The sequence below is a fragment of the Citrus clementina genome, unplaced genomic scaffold (genome assembly GCF_000493195.1).
Source record: "Citrus clementina cultivar Clemenules unplaced genomic scaffold, Citrus_clementina_v1.0 scaffold_2, whole genome shotgun sequence".
NCBI lineage: Eukaryota > Viridiplantae > Streptophyta > Magnoliopsida > Sapindales > Rutaceae > Citrus > Citrus x clementina.
In genome coordinates this window covers 6,177,975-6,197,422 of record NW_006262688.1, presented here as the reverse complement: position 1 = coordinate 6,197,422, position 19,448 = coordinate 6,177,975, and the positions used below count along the sequence as shown (strand labels likewise).

The 19,448-nt window shown below is 32.2% G+C and overlaps 2 protein-coding genes across 2 annotated transcripts; both read left to right on the top strand.

The window, feature by feature from the left end:
* Positions 1-7,766: 7,766 nt before the first annotated feature.
* LOC112100839 lies at positions 7,767-9,080 on the top strand. The gene is made up of 2 exons (XM_024190682.1): positions 7,767-8,321; positions 8,712-9,080. The coding sequence occupies exons 1-2, from the start codon at positions 7,767-7,769 to the stop codon at positions 9,078-9,080; spliced, it is 924 nt and encodes a 307-aa protein (XP_024046450.1).
* A 1,847-nt stretch (positions 9,081-10,927) lies between these two features.
* On the top strand, positions 10,928-16,364 carry LOC18052875. The gene is made up of 12 exons (XM_006445976.2): positions 10,928-11,578; positions 12,015-12,217; positions 12,286-12,483; positions 12,634-12,705; positions 12,881-12,976; positions 13,135-13,214; positions 13,396-13,471; positions 14,468-14,678; positions 14,770-14,963; positions 15,051-15,156; positions 15,246-15,335; positions 15,422-16,364. The coding sequence occupies exons 1-12, from the start codon at positions 11,032-11,034 to the stop codon at positions 16,165-16,167; spliced, it is 2,619 nt and encodes an 872-aa protein (XP_006446039.1). The 5' UTR covers positions 10,928-11,031; the 3' UTR covers positions 16,168-16,364.
* Positions 16,365-19,448: the final 3,084 nt, after the last annotated feature.

Genomic DNA, 19,448 nt, shown 5'->3' with positions numbered 1-19,448 from the left:
GATATTGTGTTTGGACTTTTTAAACAAAGATATACAAGACCAGTTATTCGATGAGAAGACAAATACGGTGACAATAAAAGTAGTGAGCTGCAGTCCTGAAAACATCAGAGACAAGCTAAGCTGCAAAGGTGAAGGTTCGATCAAGAGTATTGAAATACTGGAACCTGCTGGAAAGCCTAAACCACCACAGGATGCGCATAACCAAATACCTACACTGCTAGAGTACCTAAAACCACCACAACCACAGGATGGGGATAACGGCATACCTACACCACTAGATAACCACATCCCTACACCGCTAGAGAGGTTAAAACCACTACAACCAGAGGATGGGGATAATAACCACATACCTACACCACTAGATCTCCCAAAACCACTACTACCACCCCCGGTGCCAGAGCCATCTTACCCACCGGTAGGTTGGAAGCCATATTCTGAGGACCATTGGGGGGGACCGTGTTACCAGCTTGGCTTTGGGCAAGAAAGGCATTATGACTAGTTCTATGCAAGGCTAGTGTATGAGAGTTGGGGTGGTAGCTGCGATAATAGAGTTTATTGCAGAGGTCGCAGTTCAGATTGCACCTGTGAAGAAAATCCACCGTGCTCAATCATGTAAATCAATAATCATGAATGGTGATCATCCATGATCATGTCGTTTAGTTTCTTCTAGTGTCTCTTAGTACATTGATTTGATCAGTTGAGTTGTGTGCCACATTGGCTAGTAAATGGGAGATGTTTGGGTTTATAAGGTGGTAGTTCACTCCACCTAAAATGCTAGTCTTTTCGGTTGGATATCTAAAAATCTTATGTTAAGTATCCCAACATAATCATTTACATTTTGGGTAATACATTATGTGTTTATTGATACTACAATGATTTTTTAATTATTAAAGGCGAGTTTAGTAATGTCGTATCTTTTAAAATAATTGTTGTATCATTAAGTAAAATTTATTTTAAAAGTATTGTTAGTTTTAAAACTAATTGTTTATATTTAGTAAATTTTACTATTAAATTACTATAAGAATATAAATAACCGAATTGAATATAATGTTGAATAAAAAAACTAAAATAAATATTTTTTATTATTAATTTTATTTTTTATTTTGTTATCAAGATATAATTGACAATAAAAAAAATATCTTTGAAGTTATGATTTTAGTTCTTAATTAATATAGATATATAACATATATGAGAATATATATGGAGTTATAATAAATATAAAATTAATTTTAAAAATTGGATTTTAAAAAACTAATCTTTCCATATTTTCAAAATTTATTGTAGGATGGGTGATTTTTTAAAAAATTTACCAAATACTAAAATTAACTTTACCTTTTTAAAATCACTTTAAACCACCGAAAAATACTAAACAAACCGTTAATAAGAGGTTTCTGTTAACCAACTTAATTTTTTATTCAATCACATTCTAATTTAAGTTAGAAAACATACTATAAAAATGATTTCCATTTCCCATTCCTAACCTACTTTCACTTTCTCATCCTGCCCTTTTTATAATCCTTCTTTGACTATCTCATCCTGCCCTTTTTTATTATTATAGTGATGTCCTTCTGTTTAAGATATAAGTAGTGTGCTAAAGTCGTAGTCATAGAATTTTATTTATGTTTTTGCAAAGGGGTACTTTTCAGGTGAGTAGTTACAATTTGTAGAAAGAAATTTAGAGACTACAGCTTTTAAAAAAATGAATAACAAATAATCGGCAACAAAATGCATTTTTAAGGTGACTAGTCTTTGCCCAAATAATAAGGACTCGAGTATAAAGAAGGGGAAAGAAAAGATACCCTTTCAAAAATGGACCTAAACTACACAGAAAATATTCAATTTTTGAAAAACAAACCATCCTAGGTCAAAATGAGTACATTAAATAAGTAAGAAAAATGAAGGAAAGAAAAGGAAACCATTCGAAACAATCATCTTTCGATTAGAAAAGGAAATATTAAACGGTAGAAGAAAAGCATTAAAGCAATGTGGGGTAGAATGAACAATGTAGGCACATGGTTTGCTTGTTAACGTGACAGCAACGTGAGTGGTCCTGGTCGAGCTTCGACTTGAGATGGGGAAAATAATACATTTGTGGACAAAACTCATTAATAGTTAAATTTAATTTATGAAAAGACAAGTGGCTTTTGGATTCTAATAGTAATCAAAAGGGACTATGTTATTTTCATTTTTAAAATTTGATGTAATAACTTATTTTATTTTTATTATTTAAATAATAATTTATTTTATTTTTATTTTTTAAACAATAACCTAAAATACAATTTCATTAATTTACTGTTATTATACTATATAATTCATTGAGGGTAAAATATGATTTCTAAATAATGATGAATTATTTTAAAATAAACTTTCTAATACAAATAAAAAACATCTAAATTTAAGGATAACTTAATAAATAAACAATAATAATATTAAATAATATGTAAAATATATATTTAGGACAAAAAAAAAAGGATTTCACAGGCACTAGAGTAATTTTTTTTATCATTTAACTTATCCTTAACTTTAATATGGTCGAGATAAATAAATAAATAATCAATTAGTGATGTTATTATATCAAAAGTAATTACAAACTCTTTCATTTACTTAGAAAATATGCACTAAATACATAACAACATATATTTAAAAATAGTACCGAATAAAATACACTGTATTGGATTGTATTTTTTTAATCTTTTAGCTTATTCTTGATCTTGCTATTTACAATAATTCCTGAATGAAAAGAATTATTATTATTATTATTATTTAGTTGACTTCATTAAAAAAAATTAATAAACACACACACATGTTGCAAATTCTTTAGTATTATTTTTGTTTCATTAAGTTATCCTTAAATTTTAAATTTATACAAAAAGTCAGATATTATTTAATTATTCTTCAAATTTTTATTTTAAAAAGCTTTGCATTTATTCAACTGAAAATCCTATTTTGTCCTCAATAAATTATAGAGTAAACTAATTGTAAATTTATGGAAGGTTATTTTGATCTATTGTTTGAAAAATAAAGATGAAACAAGTTATTATTTGAAAAGTAAGGATGAAATGGGTTATTATATCAAATCTTAGAGATGAAAAGAGTTTTTTCCCTAATCAAAACTTGTAGGTCCGTTTTAGTTTCAAAAAAAAAAAAAAAACTTGTATCTTCGTTTCAACTTTTAATAGTGGCTACAAAATGATTATGCTAGACAGGCTAGAGCCATTATTTATCCTAAATTTATTAGCTGAAGGAAGAAAATCACAGCACGCCACTAAAATCAGCAGACGAAGGTTATTAGGGTTTGTTGAATATGTTTCAAAATTTGTTAATAAGGGTGTGTTTGCAACCTTTGTAAACTTGAAGGGTGCGTACGTAATAACGCCAAAATGTTTAGGAACACAAACAATTTTGTACTTTTGGGGGCAAAGGCTGTTTGGGGTCGCTGACGTGGCTAACTGACATATATATAGAAACAAACCGACATCTTATGGCTTGAAATATCCAGGCGATACTCAAATGAGGGTGGGGGCCGCAGGAACGGTGGCTTCGACCACGCAACCGCACATTAATAGCGTGTCCAGTCATCGATTTAAGATTGAAATCATTTCGGTTACAATTATACATTTCAAAAGCTAAAAAATTAAAAGAGCAGTTTCTTCAGCTCTTCAATCTTGTATTATAATATTTTGCCTTCCTATGCGAGTGATTGCTTAAATTTCTCCTTTTCTTTCAAGCTTGCTGACTTTTTTTATCCTTCCATAAAGTTTGATCTTTTTTCATTTCTTCAATTTCTTTTTCTTTCTTTTTTAACTGTTTCCTCGATGACAGCAGGGGGAACACAAATAATTGTTTTTAAATTAGGGTCCGCCTAACTTACGTGCAATGTAAGTTACGGTCAGCCTGTGAAATGTCATCTAGCCTCCTACGCTTTATATTATTTATATTTTATTCATAAATATTATAAACTTTTTGAAATGTAAAATTTTGTTAACCCCTTCTACTCAATTTTATTTTATTAAAACCATAGAGTATGAATTCGCCCCCATAATTTTAAATTCTCAAAATAACCTCTATTTAATAAAAAAATATAATTATTGTTAAATGAATTATAATTTTATTATAATCATAAATATTTTTTAATAGATTATTGTTATTATTAATAACGATAATAAAAAATATTATAATTAATTAATCTATTAACAATAATTAATAATATTTTTTATTAAATTGTTAGTAACAATAATAATAATAAATGATAATTAACATATTTATGATTATAATAAAATAGAATAAACACTGAGTCTATATTTATGTAGGAGTATTTCTATACTTTTTAATTTCAAGTACTTTCAGGATTTTTTGTTACTTTGATAAATAATGGTTTCATAGGCATCTCATTATTAAACGGTCATTTTTAAGTGCTTTTTGTTAAGTTGTTACAACTTCGAGGATGTAAACACATTTTTATTGCTTCTATTTTTTAAATGCAAAACTATTTTTATTGGGTCAAGCTTAAAATTTTGACAGAAATTGTCATTCATTGGTCTCTTGAAACCCGATAATGAGTATTTAAAGTCGAAGGTAACATTAGCAATACATTTACTATTAGTTAGATAATCATTAATTATTATTATTATTATTATTAACAATTTATAATACTTTTTATTTTTGTTATTAATAATAACAATAATCTATTTAAAAAAATATTTATGATTATAATAAAATTATAATTATAATTATAATTATAATTATAATTCATTTAAAAATAATTATATTTTTTAATTAAATAAAGGTTATTTTGAGAATTTAAAATTATGGGGGCGAATTCATACTCTATGGTTTCAATAAAATAAAATTGAGTATAAGGGGTTAAACGAAATTTTATATTTCAAAAAATTTATAATATTCATAAATAAAATATAAATAATATAGAGTATAGAGAGCTAGATGACATTTCACAATAACTTACATTCAATCGTAAGTTAGGCGGACCGTTTAATGGGATTATTGGTGGGTTCCAACTCCCAACCTAAGGATTTGTGGAGGTGGTGCAGATCGATGGGACAGCTTAACTTAATAAGCTACTGCATCAAAGATGAGATAACGGCAGCTTCTGCCGCAGTTGGCAAGTTACTTTCCATCAAGGAAAATTTAGAGAATCAATGGTACGTGACTTGGGCAGATGTCAGTGATGATTTAGAGGATCTGATCTACAGAGAGCTCAAAGAGAAAGTAGATAAGGTTGATAAACAAACTTATGAACCATTGTGTTCGACTGCTGAGGGTCAAAGGATAATGGCTGGGAGAGGTGATTATGTGCTTGAAGAAAGGTCTAATACGTCATGGTTAATTACATTTACAGCTTAAAAACCGTATGGCTATAGCCTTCTTGCTTGGCATATTGCAACGGAACTCTGTTACCGTGAAGATCTCCACAAACATTGCAATGGAAATCCTGATACGCTCCACCGGTGTTGCAAAATTAGCAAATGCTTGTCGGATTACATGCTGTATCTTCTAGTAGTGTGCCCATCTCTGATGCCCGAAGAGACGAATTTAATGGAGACAATATACAAGCATACCTGTCGCGACATCATCCATCATTACTATAATCAGCAGAGAAGTCTTAGTGAAGTTTGGCGGTGTTTTTCTCCACTACAGATGACAGCTGAAGAGTTGCAAGAAGAGTCACAGTATGTTCCATCAGCGACAATGCCTGGACGTTGGCTTGGCCAGCAATTGCAGTCGCTGGAATTAAAGGAAGATTGGAATTGCGATAAAAAGTGGGAAATGATAAGTGAAGTATGGGTTGAGATTTTGGCATATGCAGCATCTCACAGTACATGGAATGAGCATAGTCAGCACCTTGGAAAAGGTGGGGAGCTGCTAACTCACGTTCGCCTTCTTATGGCTCATCTTGGCTTGAGTTCACAATATCTTTACGCTAATGCCCCATTTTTTCTGTGAGATTATATATTGTTTTTGTCCGCGGGAAGAAGTAATTGGATATGTTTTATTTCCTAAGGTTTGGATTTTTTGTTGTGTATTTCGTTTGGGATTACTTAAGAAGAAGACCCGGGGGAAATTATTTAAATGAACAACATCGTTTAATTTCCCTTTATTGTTATCAATAGAGTTTTTGATGAAATTATGGTTCATATATATGACTCGAATTTTGAGGAATTCAGTGTCTCAAAACTTGGATATTAGGATAGAATTGACAAAAATGGGGCGTCAGAGGAGTTTTTACAAATAGATAAGGATAAAGATTAAATATGTTTGTAAGAATTAATAAACATAGTCGTTTTCGTCTAAGATATTTTGATTGCTTTGGTTCGGTCCTTGGTGAAGGGTTAATGATCAGGATATTTTGACTGCTTTGGGGTTACCTTTTTCTTTAGCGAGAGCTCCAAGAGTTCTGGTTTTAAACTGGCGTCCGCCTGAGATTGGTTTGGTCAAGGTTAATACTGACCTTTCATAGGGTAATCCTAGTGCCTTAGCTTCGTAATAGATGGTCTAATTGTTGAATTTTGGTCCTCAACCCTATAAGTGTTAACATACATATTTGTGTACATATTTGAATTTTCACCTCGGTGGCCCGGATACTATCACAGCTTACTGTCACGGGCCCCAATTGTGACACCTAAGATATGTGCTTGAATGCTAGTATTGATAATGATTGTGCTGATTATTGGAGACGTGCTTCAGGGGCGAGCGTGTGGGGAACACAATGGTCCTATAGTCCTTGGAGTTCAAGCCAACCCGGTTGAGTTTGGGGAGCTTGTCGCTAGTCAAGGACTTAATATTGAAGAGGGGTCTAGGCGAAACCCTAAACACACTAGTTGAGAACAAGAGCCGTTCTCCTGATGAGCCCAAGGCAGTAGGAAATCAGCGATATTGTGCCACTTACTCTCGTAGTATGGGATGCGGAGTGCCGCACGGGCTCAAAACCTCTCGTCCTGTGACGTTACGCTTTAGAAGACAATGAGCTCTGGCTGAAACAATTTCCTTCGCTTATTACTCAAGGTCTTGGGGCCATTATTGTGTATCTACGATTCTGGAGAACCGATATGCTTACATTTACTGCCACTCCAAGTTTGGTTGCTGGAACTATTAAGTACGCAGAGAGGGCTATCGTACTTTATTCTTCAAGCAAAGCGAATTTCAAAAAATTCTCCCTGAAAGATCTTTTCCCTCCTATTCAGGACCATAGATATCCTGAATTTTTTTGCCGTACCATCTAACTCTCCGAATCGTCCTGGTCTCCCAAATCCTTTTGATGTTGTTTGCTACGTACTTCAAAATTGTGCACGTCTATTTTCCAGCCAAATTTTGGACGAGCAAAAAGAACGGGCAAGCCGCCAAATCTTCGAAAGAATTGCAGAGAAAGATTGCTTCAATTTAGTAGCATTTGAATTGGGGTTCATGTACGATTTGCTCTACACCAAGGCAAAAATTATTTATTCTGTATTCGGAATCTCGGCGCGCTGCTTTAGCTTCTTATCCTCTGTTACAGCATTAGTGCTCTTCTCAATCTTCATTGATATTCCAGCATACCCATTGGTTGACATCATCATCACTTACTGCTAATTGGTGCTATTTTCACGGACCTGTACGGATTCATCCTCCATCTCTTCTCTGATTGGACAAAGTTCACGCTGGAAAGGAAACGGTACACTGATAGTTTTGACAGAAATAATCTCACTGATATTTTTGGTGCTATCTTTTATTCTCATCCACTCTTGGGCAATCACAAGAGGTGGAGCAGATCGATGGGACAGCTTAACTTAATAAGCTATTGCGTCAAAGACGAGACGATAACGGCCAAATCTGCTGCAGTTGGCAAGTTACTTGCGACCATCAAAACTTTAGTTAATTTGGAGAATCAATGGTACGTGACTTGGGTAGACGTCAGTGATGAGTTGGAGGAACTGATCTGCAGAGAGCTAAAAGAGAAAGTTGCAAATTATACAAAACCTGAACCATTTTGTTCGACTGCAGAAGGTCTAAGTATAATGACTGGGAAAGGTGATTATGTGCTTGAAAAAAGGTACGGTCTTGATCCTAAGACGTGGTTAATAGCTTCAGAACGTTACGACCATAGCCTCCTTGCTTGGCATATTGCAACGGATCTGTGTTACTATGATGATCTCGTCGAAAAATTACGGTCGGATTATATGTTGTATCTTCTAATAGTATGTCCATCTATGATGCCCGAAGAGAATTTTATGGACTCAAGATATACAATTACCTGTCAAGATATCATCGACCATTACGGTACTTGGCCGCTGATAAGCCCGTTGGATAAGGTGACTCAGGTGCCTAAGGTAATTTAAAGTTGGAAACAGAGTTGTTTTCTGGAAACTTTTTTTTTTTTGGGGGGGTTTTGAATTGATTTTGTTTTACATTTCTGGTTTTCTCTTTGGCTTAAATTCGATCCATCTAGAATTCTACATTTATAAAGAACATAGAAAGCATCTAAAACAAAGTTGAAGCCAACGTTTAGCTCCTTTGGTATAAGGAGTCACATTCCTAGAACTTCGTTCGTGTTTCGAACTTCAACGGTTCAAAACTAATCAAGTCTTTTTGCTTAAACCAACAGAGCAAAAATTCTTACACTTCAGATCTTCTTAAAACTAATCAAGCGCAGCTACCTTCCAACTTCTCATCAATATCCGAGCTAGCTAGATTACTAATTACTTTTCATGTTTCAACAGAGTAAAAGTATTGAAGCTCGTCGGCATTTGTTGAGGACAGAGAGTCAAAAGTTCAGGCAAAACCCTCAATCAGCTTCAAGACCTGGACGTCAGCTTGGCAAGCGATTGCAGGAGCAGGAATCAGAAGTAGATTGGAGTAACGGAAGAAAGTGGGACATGATAAGTGAAGTATGGGTTGAAATGTTGGCGTATGCAGCATCTCACGGTACGTGGAATGAGCATGGTCAGCACCTTAGAAATGGCGGAGAACTGCTAACTCATGTTCGCCTTCTGATGGCTCATCTTGGCTTAAGTTCGCAATATGATAAACACGGGATTTATCGTGATGTTTTGAATATGGAATTTGGAAAGTTTGTACTAAATGAATAATAAGGGATTTGTATTTATCATTATCAACAAAGATCCTTATTTCTTAAATATATGAAATCTGAAATTTCATTAATTTTATACTTTTTCTAAATTTACTTGTTTGTTTTTTAAATTATGTCCGATTTTTAGACATTTTGTATTTGAATAAAAAAGTAATTTTTTTTATAATTTTTATCTAAACATCAAAAGGTTTGAATGAGAAGCAAATACTATATTTTTAAAATATATTTATTTTATAAATAATAAAACCCAATCCTTTTATCTATTTTGAACTATAAGGAAATAAATGTCAACTAACCATATTAAAATATATTTATTTTATAAATAATAATACCCAATCCTTTTATTTGTTTTGACTTATAAGGACATAAATGTTAAATAACCACCTTTCATATTTTTTTATTTATAAAAACAAACAATATATCCCTTATATTCAAAAATTAGAAAAAGAAAAACAAACAAGTTATTTAGATATTTATGTTCAAACTCATTTAAACATCAGCTAAATTTAGATTTATTCCGATTTACGACCAAAAAAAATTACTATTTGAGTTTTTTAATTTATTTATGTTTTCTAATTTTCCTAAATTAACCTTTTTCTATTCGACAAGGTTTTGAGTTATCTTATTATTTTGATTTCCTAACTGATATTTTTTTCCCATCAATCATGGACTAACAAGTGATTTCGACTTTAACATAAGAAGAGTTATTCTCTAGTGAGGATGACATTAAATCACAAAAAAAATCTATTTTAATACATAGGATATTGGATTTTTCTTTTAGTGCACCGAAATTTATAGTTTTTTCATATTTAGTGGTACATCATTTTGTTAAAATGAAAGTATCTTCATTAGAAAATTATTCAATATAAAAAAACCATATTTTTCAATTTTTGAGAGGACAGAGTTTGTAGATTTTTTTCCTATGAAGATTTAGTTTGACTAATATATTCGTTATTTTATATATTAAGTTTATTTATTTCTCTCATAATATAATCTTAAAATTATTGTCTTCCCCCCCCCCCCAAAAAAACCAAAAAAAAATCTTTCTTTAGATTTTTAAATCATTATCTTTAAAATTAATAAAAATTATTTCTTAATCTGGTACGGTTTAGGCCAAAATTTTGAATCCCAATTAAGGATTTTTTTTAGTCAACCCTAATCATACAAAAAAAAAAAGATTTATCTACTATGACAACTCGAGGAATTAATTTAAAATTGTTAAATTTTCAAGCAAATTTTACTCATTTCACATTAGTAAAACTCAAGCTACAAGCCCGTTTAAAACAAATTATACTCCTAAAATTACAAAATTAGATTTTTTTTTTTCCTTTTCAATAACTTAGTAGGGAAATAAACCCCCTCACCTCATGTATTCGATTCTTTTCGTGGGTGAAACTTTAATGTTGATACGTTGAGATATGAACCCTTTCTGGTGGAACCATTTTGAACCCAAAATTTGATCCGACTAGAATTGAACCCACTCGATTCGACAGTTAATATGCCCATGCCTAAAGTTGAGAAGCACGAAGATATTTTTGATCTTAAAGAAAAGTTAAAAGAAATAGTGTCGATTCGTATTGTATTTTTGAACTCATTTGACCTATAACAATCTGGCCAAATTTGACCATTTTAATGAACTTTATTAATTTTTTATTAAAAAAAAAAGAATTAAGCTGGTTTGGGTCAGTAAGGGCATTTTAGTAACTTTAAATGAATTTTAGGATAATCATGAAGGAAAAATACGGGTCAAAGCATTTTTATGTAATGATCCACTCTTGGCGCCAAAAATGGAAAAACTATAAATTAGGAACATATTCAGTACAAATCCCTAAAACAGTACAGAACATAACAGAAAGTCAACCTGTTCACCGTTTCAATTTTAAAGAAGATAAGAGATTACTCCCCAAAAAAAAAAAAAAGAAGATAAGAGATTTTCTTCTCTGTAATCAATGAAAAAATGGATGTGTTCAATCGGGTTCTTCAAATTCTTGCTCACGTTTCTCCTCATCGTGTCAGCTGCTCAGGCTAAAGAGTGTACAAACGCTTATCCTGAATTAGCATCACATACATTCAGAAGCAACCTCTTGTCATCCAAAAATGAATCATATATAAAACAGATTCACTCTCATAATGATCATCTGACGCCGTCGGATGACTCGGCGTGGCTGAGTTTGATGCCGAGGAAGATCCTGAGAGAGGAGGAACAGGATGAGTTGTTCAGCTGGGCGATGCTGTACAGGAAGATTAAGAATCCGGGTCAGTTTAAAGTGCCTGAACGATCTGGAGAGTTTCTGAAGGAAGTATCACTGCATGATGTTCGGTTGGGTTCTGATTCGATGCATTGGCGTGCACAGCAAACGAATTTGGAGTATCTGTTGATGCTTGATGTTGATAAATTGGTATGGAATTTTCGAAAAACTGCCCGTTTGCCGGCGCCGGGGGAGCCATACGGCGGCTGGGAGGAACCATCCTGCGAGCTCCGGGGCCATTTTGTTGGTACAATTGCATTTTGCATTCATTTCAATGGAGTGTTTACAGTTTTGTAGCCCAGAAGCTCTCTCGCTAGCGATGTGAGATGTCATAGATTCTTCAGATATTTATGGATTGGAAAACTTTTTTTTTACTAAAGAATATAATCTTGTTTAAGTGCCTTCATTAAAAAAAAAAGGGTATAATGTACTAATTTAAGTTTATGTTTGGTGATAAAAATGAATTTTTTTACCTGCTTTCTCTTGTATTTTGATCAAAGCGAATAAAGAGAAATCAATAATTTTATGAAGAAAATAAAAATTTGGGTGAAAATAAATATTTCTTTTTGGGAAAAATTAGACTTAGTGGGGGCAGGTGCCCCCGCTGTAGCTCAACCACTAGTGTTAATTCATTGGGTATGCTAGCAAATGATTCTTAACGTTTATATTTTGGCTTCTTGAAGGGCATTACTTAAGTGCATCGGCATTAATGTGGGCAAGCACTCACAATGAAAGTCTCAAAGAGAAAATGTCTGCTGTTGTCTCTGCTCTATCAGCTTGCCAGAAAGAAATCGGTTCGGGGTATCTTTCTGCTTTCCCAACTGAACAATTTGATCGCCTTGAAGCTCTAATTCCTGTCTGGGCTCCATATTATACAATTCACAAGGTGACTGTGTTTTGTTTCTATATTAAAGCCATAGCATTTGCTTGAAACTTATTCTATTTCACTTGCAGATCTTGGCAGGCTTACTGGATCAATACACATATGCGGATAACGCTGAAGCACTGAGGATGACAACATGGATGGTTGAGTATTTCTACAATCGAGTGCAGAACGTGATAAAAAAGTACAGTATTGAAAGGCACTGGCAGACACTTAATGAAGAAGCTGGCGGCATGAATGATGTGCTGTACAAATTATTTTGCATAACGGTAGGTAATCCTAATTTTTCCAGTTAATTGGTTTTGTAGTCTTGGTGGCATTTGATTCAATTATGGTACTTTCCGAATGTACAATTGATCATGCATTTATGTACTATTGTTAAGTTTTCCTTCTGAAATGACTTATTTCATTTTTCCCAGCAAGATCCAAAGCACTTAATGTTGGCTCACCTCTTTGACAAACCATGCTTTCTGGGTTTACTTGCACTACAGGTAACCAACATCATTTTGCTGTTTATTGGCTCTTACATTTCACTTTACCAGCGCCAAAAAAATTGAAGAAAAGAAAAAAATCTGTTGTGCTATTTGATTTTTCTAACTGACTAAAATTGGGATTTGTTCCTCATTCTTGATTTTAATTCGTATAAATTATTTATTGTGCTTGTAGGCTGATGACATTTCTGGTTTTCATTCAAATACACACATCCCTATTGTTATTGGATCTCAAATGCGATATGAAGTAACGGGTGATCAACTTCACAAGGTAAATTGCATAACATAAGTACATACTCAATAGAAACTATATCTATTGACCATAAGACAGTAATTTTTTCTTTTTGATGATATTTGAATTATGCTTGTAAGAGTGTCCTTGGAAAAATTTTAATCTTTGAATCATCTAATTTTGGTGTGGATTACCAGACGATATCGATGTTCTTCATGGATATTGTTAACTCTTCTCATACCTATGCAACAGGAGGGACATCAGTTGGAGAGTTCTGGTACTAATATTGGGCACTTCAATTTCAAGTTCTTGTTCATTCTTGCTTCAGCTTGAAGTCCATGTTTTATCTGAAATTTTATCATTTTGTAGTTTAATGTCTTTATCTGATTTCTGGTAGTGTGCAGCTCCATTTCTGATTCCATGTTGTTCTTAATTCTCTTGCCTTTATGAATGAGAAGGTCAGACCCGAAGCGACTGGCAAGCAATCTGGATTCAAACACTGAAGAATCATGCACAACTTATAATATGTTAAAGGTATGATAGATAAAATTGCAAACTTTATAGATCTAGTTATGCACTGAGAACATATCTGGGAACGGATGTTTTTATATTTCTATCAGCATACCTTTTTACAAATTTTTGCTTATAAGTATACATGTATCAACTATCTACAACCGTGTTGAAACTGATCTAATAGGCACAACTTCATCAACCCGTAACCTTATGTCCTTACAAGGAAAGATTACACTACATTTCCTTTTCATCAAGTGTCCTTGTTCTTATCCAGCATATGCTGAATTGTCACTGGTTATTCTTGTTGTCAAGACGAGATTATTTTCTATTTCCCTCCCAGCAGCAGTGTTTGAATTTCTAACTGATTTTATTGAACATCTTAACCTTACAGTTGTTTTCTTCAATGAGTGCTATTCATTGCAAGCAAATTCCCTTGAATTTGATAATGGGTTTTCTACTGTATTCTCTCATATAGTTGATTATATATGAATTCTTAGGGACATGTATGTTTGCATGTGGTAAAATCTTGATTTGGACACCACAAACTGTTGTTTAGCACCTACACATTGTATTTAACCTCACTTCTGGATTCTGCATATGTGGACATCTACAAAATGCAGATTGATTAACCAGATGAAAAAACAGAGCATACAATGCCGCTTTTCATCAGAACAGTGTGGTTTTGCTCCCACATTATGTTAAAGAGCAGACATATGTACCTGAGAATTTCTTTATGCATCGTGTTAATGTGCATCTTAAGGGAGCATATTATTAGGAAGATTACTGGCATTTGTCATCTTATTGATGGCTGAAAATTACAGTAATCAACTAGAATCCAATTGCATTTTATGCTTTTAAATAATTTCCACTACATCACAGCCAATAATGGACTGACATTGATGGCTGAAAATTTGTTATCTTATTCCTATACTTTCCTAGAAAACAACATTTCAATTTTTGGTCTATATCAGCATAAATTCTTCCATTTTTCATTTCATATTTATCTGGATATTGTAGGTCTCTCGTCATCTGTTTAGATGGACAAAAGAAATTGCATATGCAGATTATTATGAGCGTTCCCTAACAAACGGTGTTCTAGGCATCCAACGAGGAACCGAGCCTGGAGTGATGATTTATCTGCTTCCTCTAGCCCCTGGAAGTTCCAAAGAAAGAAGTTATCATCATTGGGGAACACCATCTGATTCATTTTGGTGCTGTTATGGCACAGGTCTAAGATTCAGGGCCGATTTAACAAGTCTCATTAGTTTGCTTTCTTAGATTTAGTAATTTACTAGATTTTATTCTCACTGGCCGTATAGGAATTGAATCATTCTCAAAGTTGGGAGATTCCATATATTTTGAGGAGGAAGGAAAATATCCTGGTGTGTACATCATCCAGTATATATCAAGCAGACTTGATTGGAAATCCGGACAGATTGTTGTGAATCAGAAAGTTGATCCTGTTGTCTCTTGGGATCCTTATCTTCGTGTCACATTGACCTTTTCTTCAAAGGTAGCGGCTGTTAAAGTTATTGATTTACTTACAACACTGTATTAACAAATTTGAAATTAGTACTTAACCTGAATTTGATATATGCAGGGGTCAGGCCTAACAACTTCCTTGAATTTGCGAATACCAACTTGGACGAGTTCAAATGGAGCAAAGGCAACATTAAATGGCCAGGATTTGCCTCTACCATCTCCAGGTCAGAATACAATTATAATCTCTTAGATTGCTTGATTCTTTTTCGTCTTTTAAGAAGATAAGTAACAATCAGACATAATCCTGATGCAGGCAATTTTCTATCCGTCACTAAAACATGGAGCTCGGACGACAAATTAACCATTCAGCTGCCTCTCACTCTGAGGACAGAGGCTATTCAAGGTACTTTCAAGTGAGGTTATTGTTTACTATTTTATTTCTTTATTTTTCAATGTAACATCTATGACAAATTTTAATTTATTTCACAGATGATCGGCCTGAGTATGCTTCTATTCAGGCAATTCTTTATGGTCCTTATGTGCTTGCGGGTCATAGCATTGGAGACTGGGACATAACTGAGTCTGCTACATCCCTTTCAGATTGGATAACTCCAATTCCTGCCTCGTACAATTCTCAGCTTATTACTTTCACCCAAGAATACGGAAACACAAAATTTGTTTTAACAAACTCAAACCAATCAATCACGATGGAAAAATTTCCTAAATCTGGAACTGATGCCGCTCTTCACGCCACATTCAGACTCATCTTGAACGATTCATCTGGCTCTGAATTTTCATCACTCAACGATTTTATTGGCAAATCAGTTATGCTAGAGCCATTTGATTCTCCAGGAATGCTTGTAATTCAGCATGAAACTGATGACGAACTTGTTGTCACAGATTCTTTTATTGCTCAAGGCTCTTCTGTTTTTCATCTGGTTGCCGGATTGGACGGAGGGGACAGAACAGTATCTTTGGAGTCAGAAACCTACAAAGGCTGCTTCGTCTATACTGCGGTCAACTTGCAATCGAGTGAAAGCACGAAGCTGGGTTGCATTTCAGAGTCAACAGAGGCCGGATTTAACAATGCAGCCAGCTTTGTAATAGAAAAAGGATTGAGTGAGTATCATCCCATCAGCTTCGTGGCAAAAGGAGCAAATAGGAACTTTCTTCTGGCGCCATTGCTGAGCTTAAGAGATGAATCTTACACTGTTTATTTCGACTTTCAATCTTGAAAAACAAACAGAACAGACATCTTTTGTTTTTCCCAGATGGTGGTAGCATTTGGTATCTGTATATATTCCTCAATAATGGCTGACAAATATAGCGAAAAAGAATCCCGGCTACTCTTGTAAAATATTCTCTTTTAAGTGGAATGATCACAATCAATCTATTCTGAATTTACAATGATATTTTTAGTTTTTAAGGGCAATTATTTTTGCTACGAATTTAAATCTGTTTACTCAATTCAATTTTTTTTTCCCAATTTACTTTCTTTATCCATATATAAATTTTAAATCAGTCATAGATATACTGTTAAAAGTCTTTAATAATTTCTTTGACGCTTCTGCTCACTCTTCTGCTGTGACTAAGTGATTGTATATCTGTATATTAAACATGAGATACGTAACTTGTATTTCAAATGATGTGTTATCACTAAAATTTTACTATTTAAATAAGATTTAATAACTAATATCACGTAAGTAAGAAAATGAGACAAATAATAAGTTTGTTCGTATTTATCTATTTAATTTTTTTTTAACATTTTATTACATGATTTTATCTCTATATTAACAAAAATAACAAAACAACTAATAACATAATCCTTTTTTCTTATCCAATTTCTAATTTAGTCGAAGGGTGAGAGCGCCGTCAAATAATTTTTATCTGAAATAATTACTTTCCAAGTCTCTTTCAAAACACCCACAATGACTATGAAGTGTAATGATAATAACAATATAAATTATAACAATAAATAACAATGAACCAAAAAAAAAAAGAAACTGTTGAAAATAAAATAGAGGGCAAGGATTTTTTCTTAGTTTTTTTCTTTCTCACCTAGTCTCTTTCATAATTTGATGAGTGGGTAGGAATGAATTTTGAATTTTTATGTTGACAATCAAACTAATTTTTTTTTTTTTTAACTTCATATATAATTAAGCCAGCCTTTTTTAACAAGATTTGAAAAACTAGGAGAGATAAAGAGAGAAATAGAATTTTAATCCTTAATATTGATCATTCATTCACTCTTATAAAATAGGTTTGGAAAAAAAGTCCGAGCTGGGTTTGACTTGTGTGTGTTGCATATCCGAATTAGGCTTCAAGCAAAAGGCCCGACCAAGGTTTGAAAGCCCAGATATAAATTTAAAAATAAAAACTTAGAGCAGGCCTTTTGACACCTTTTTTAACTCTTCATAAAATTTCTTTTTAATTAAAATTACGTAAATAGTCAAATAAATTCAATCTAACATTTAAATAAATTATTCATTTAATAAAAGTTTTAGACCATCTCATCTCATAACTTCTTGTTATATTTTAAATTCTAATTAAACAATATTATTTGAGAAACCTATAGGAATTTATAGTTATGGAGAAAAAATTATATAATAAAATAAAACAAATTTAAGATTTTGTGATTTTTATGAATTGTATAATAAAAATATTAAAATAAATGTTCTTTTTATGGTAAAATTTTATCGAAAGATATCAATTGTAATTTACAAATTTATATTTAATCAATTAAGCTAGGGCCATTTTAGGGATAAAATTCAGAAAGGAGTGTTACAAGAATTTTAGATAAGTGTTAAAAGCTCCAGTCAAAAATATGATTTTTTTTTTAATGTACGTGAATAAAAAAATAAGAAAAAGAATGGGTTGAGAAGTTGGGAAAAGAAAATAAATATACAATTAATTGTAAACGTTTGTTCATATTTATCTCAGGGTAGGTAAGAAAATAAGATAAATAAAAAGTTTGTTCATATTTATCTATTTAATTTTTTTTAACGTTTTATCACATGGTTTTTTATCTCTTTATCAACAAAAATAAGAAAGCAAAACAATTAATAATATATCCTCTCATATCTATTTTACAGATTCCTCCTTTTTAATTTTAACTCCTCTCGTGAGACACTTTTGCTATGAAATAAATACTCTCCAAACTGAACCTTTGAAAACAGCCAAACTAACTATAAAGTGTAAAAAATAATAACCCAATAACAGTAATACAAGTTACTAATAATAGAAATTGCATTATTGAAAAAAAATGAAGGCCTCTGATTAAATAAAAATTATCCCATAAAAAAAATAAATAAAAATTCTAAGATACCCCTGAAAGTCGCTGGCGACACCTAAAGGATTTGTTTAATGAATTAGGCCCAGCTCAATTACCCTGAACCCAACTATCCAAAGTCGCAAGCCCAACTCCTTTTTTCTTTTTGAATAATTAAAAAAATAAGTAAAACAAATATAAGAATATAAACCACAAAGAGAAAACTAAACAAAAACGCATTCAGGTTTTTTTTTTTTGGGTTAATTTTGAAACTACCCGAAATCAATTTGGTATACCCAATTTTTTTGTTTAATATAACAAAACCAAATAAACTTTCAGTAAATAATGCAATTTATGAGGGCTGGTGTATGTTAGTTGAAATTTGAAACATCCTAAATTTATTCATTTCTAATACCGAAAAATACATATAAATGAAATCGCATGAATTTGATTCCTCTAATTTTTATCAAAATTGATATTGTTTCCATATTTTATTTATTTATTTATTATTTTTTTGGGTTTGGATAAGGATGTAACATAACTAGACAAACTTAATCCAAACTTAATTATAAAAATATCTCTAACAATTACATAAAGCAGATAAAAGACACGCCTCAAAAAATAATAATCGGACTTGTATTTAGAGATAAGCTCAATCTGAATATTATCAACATCTTCTAGTAATAATTACCATATAGATGTGTTGATGATTGCATCTTTCCATAAACACGTCTTGTATTATTGCCAAAACTGATAGTGGGTTATAGTTATTCATGGCAGCCTACCTCAATTTTACTAATTATGTTTAGTAATTTTTTTTTTTTGGGATTAATGCAGAACTTTTATTATACGAGAAACAAAAATTCAAAAACATTAGCCCGATTAAGAGAATCGCTAATTCAAAATCATTAGCCCCAATATTGTTGTATTGATGCTATAGTACAACATATTCAAAAGATTTTCTCAACCTAGCCTACTTCAGGAGCCCACTCTAAGGATGGATTTGTCAAATGTCTATACCTGCTAAGTGAAGATTAAACTTTATTTCTAATAATAAACTTTGACTGAGGGGAAAAAAATTATGACAATTATCAAACAAAATGGTGGTAGTCTACAATGGCAACTTATTTATAGTTTGACTGGGGAGAGAGGTTTGTAGAGAAATTTTTTTCTTTTCAAATTATTCCAAACAATTTGGTATATTTTTAGATAAGTGTGGAAAGTAATTTAAAAATTTTAGTGGTCGAT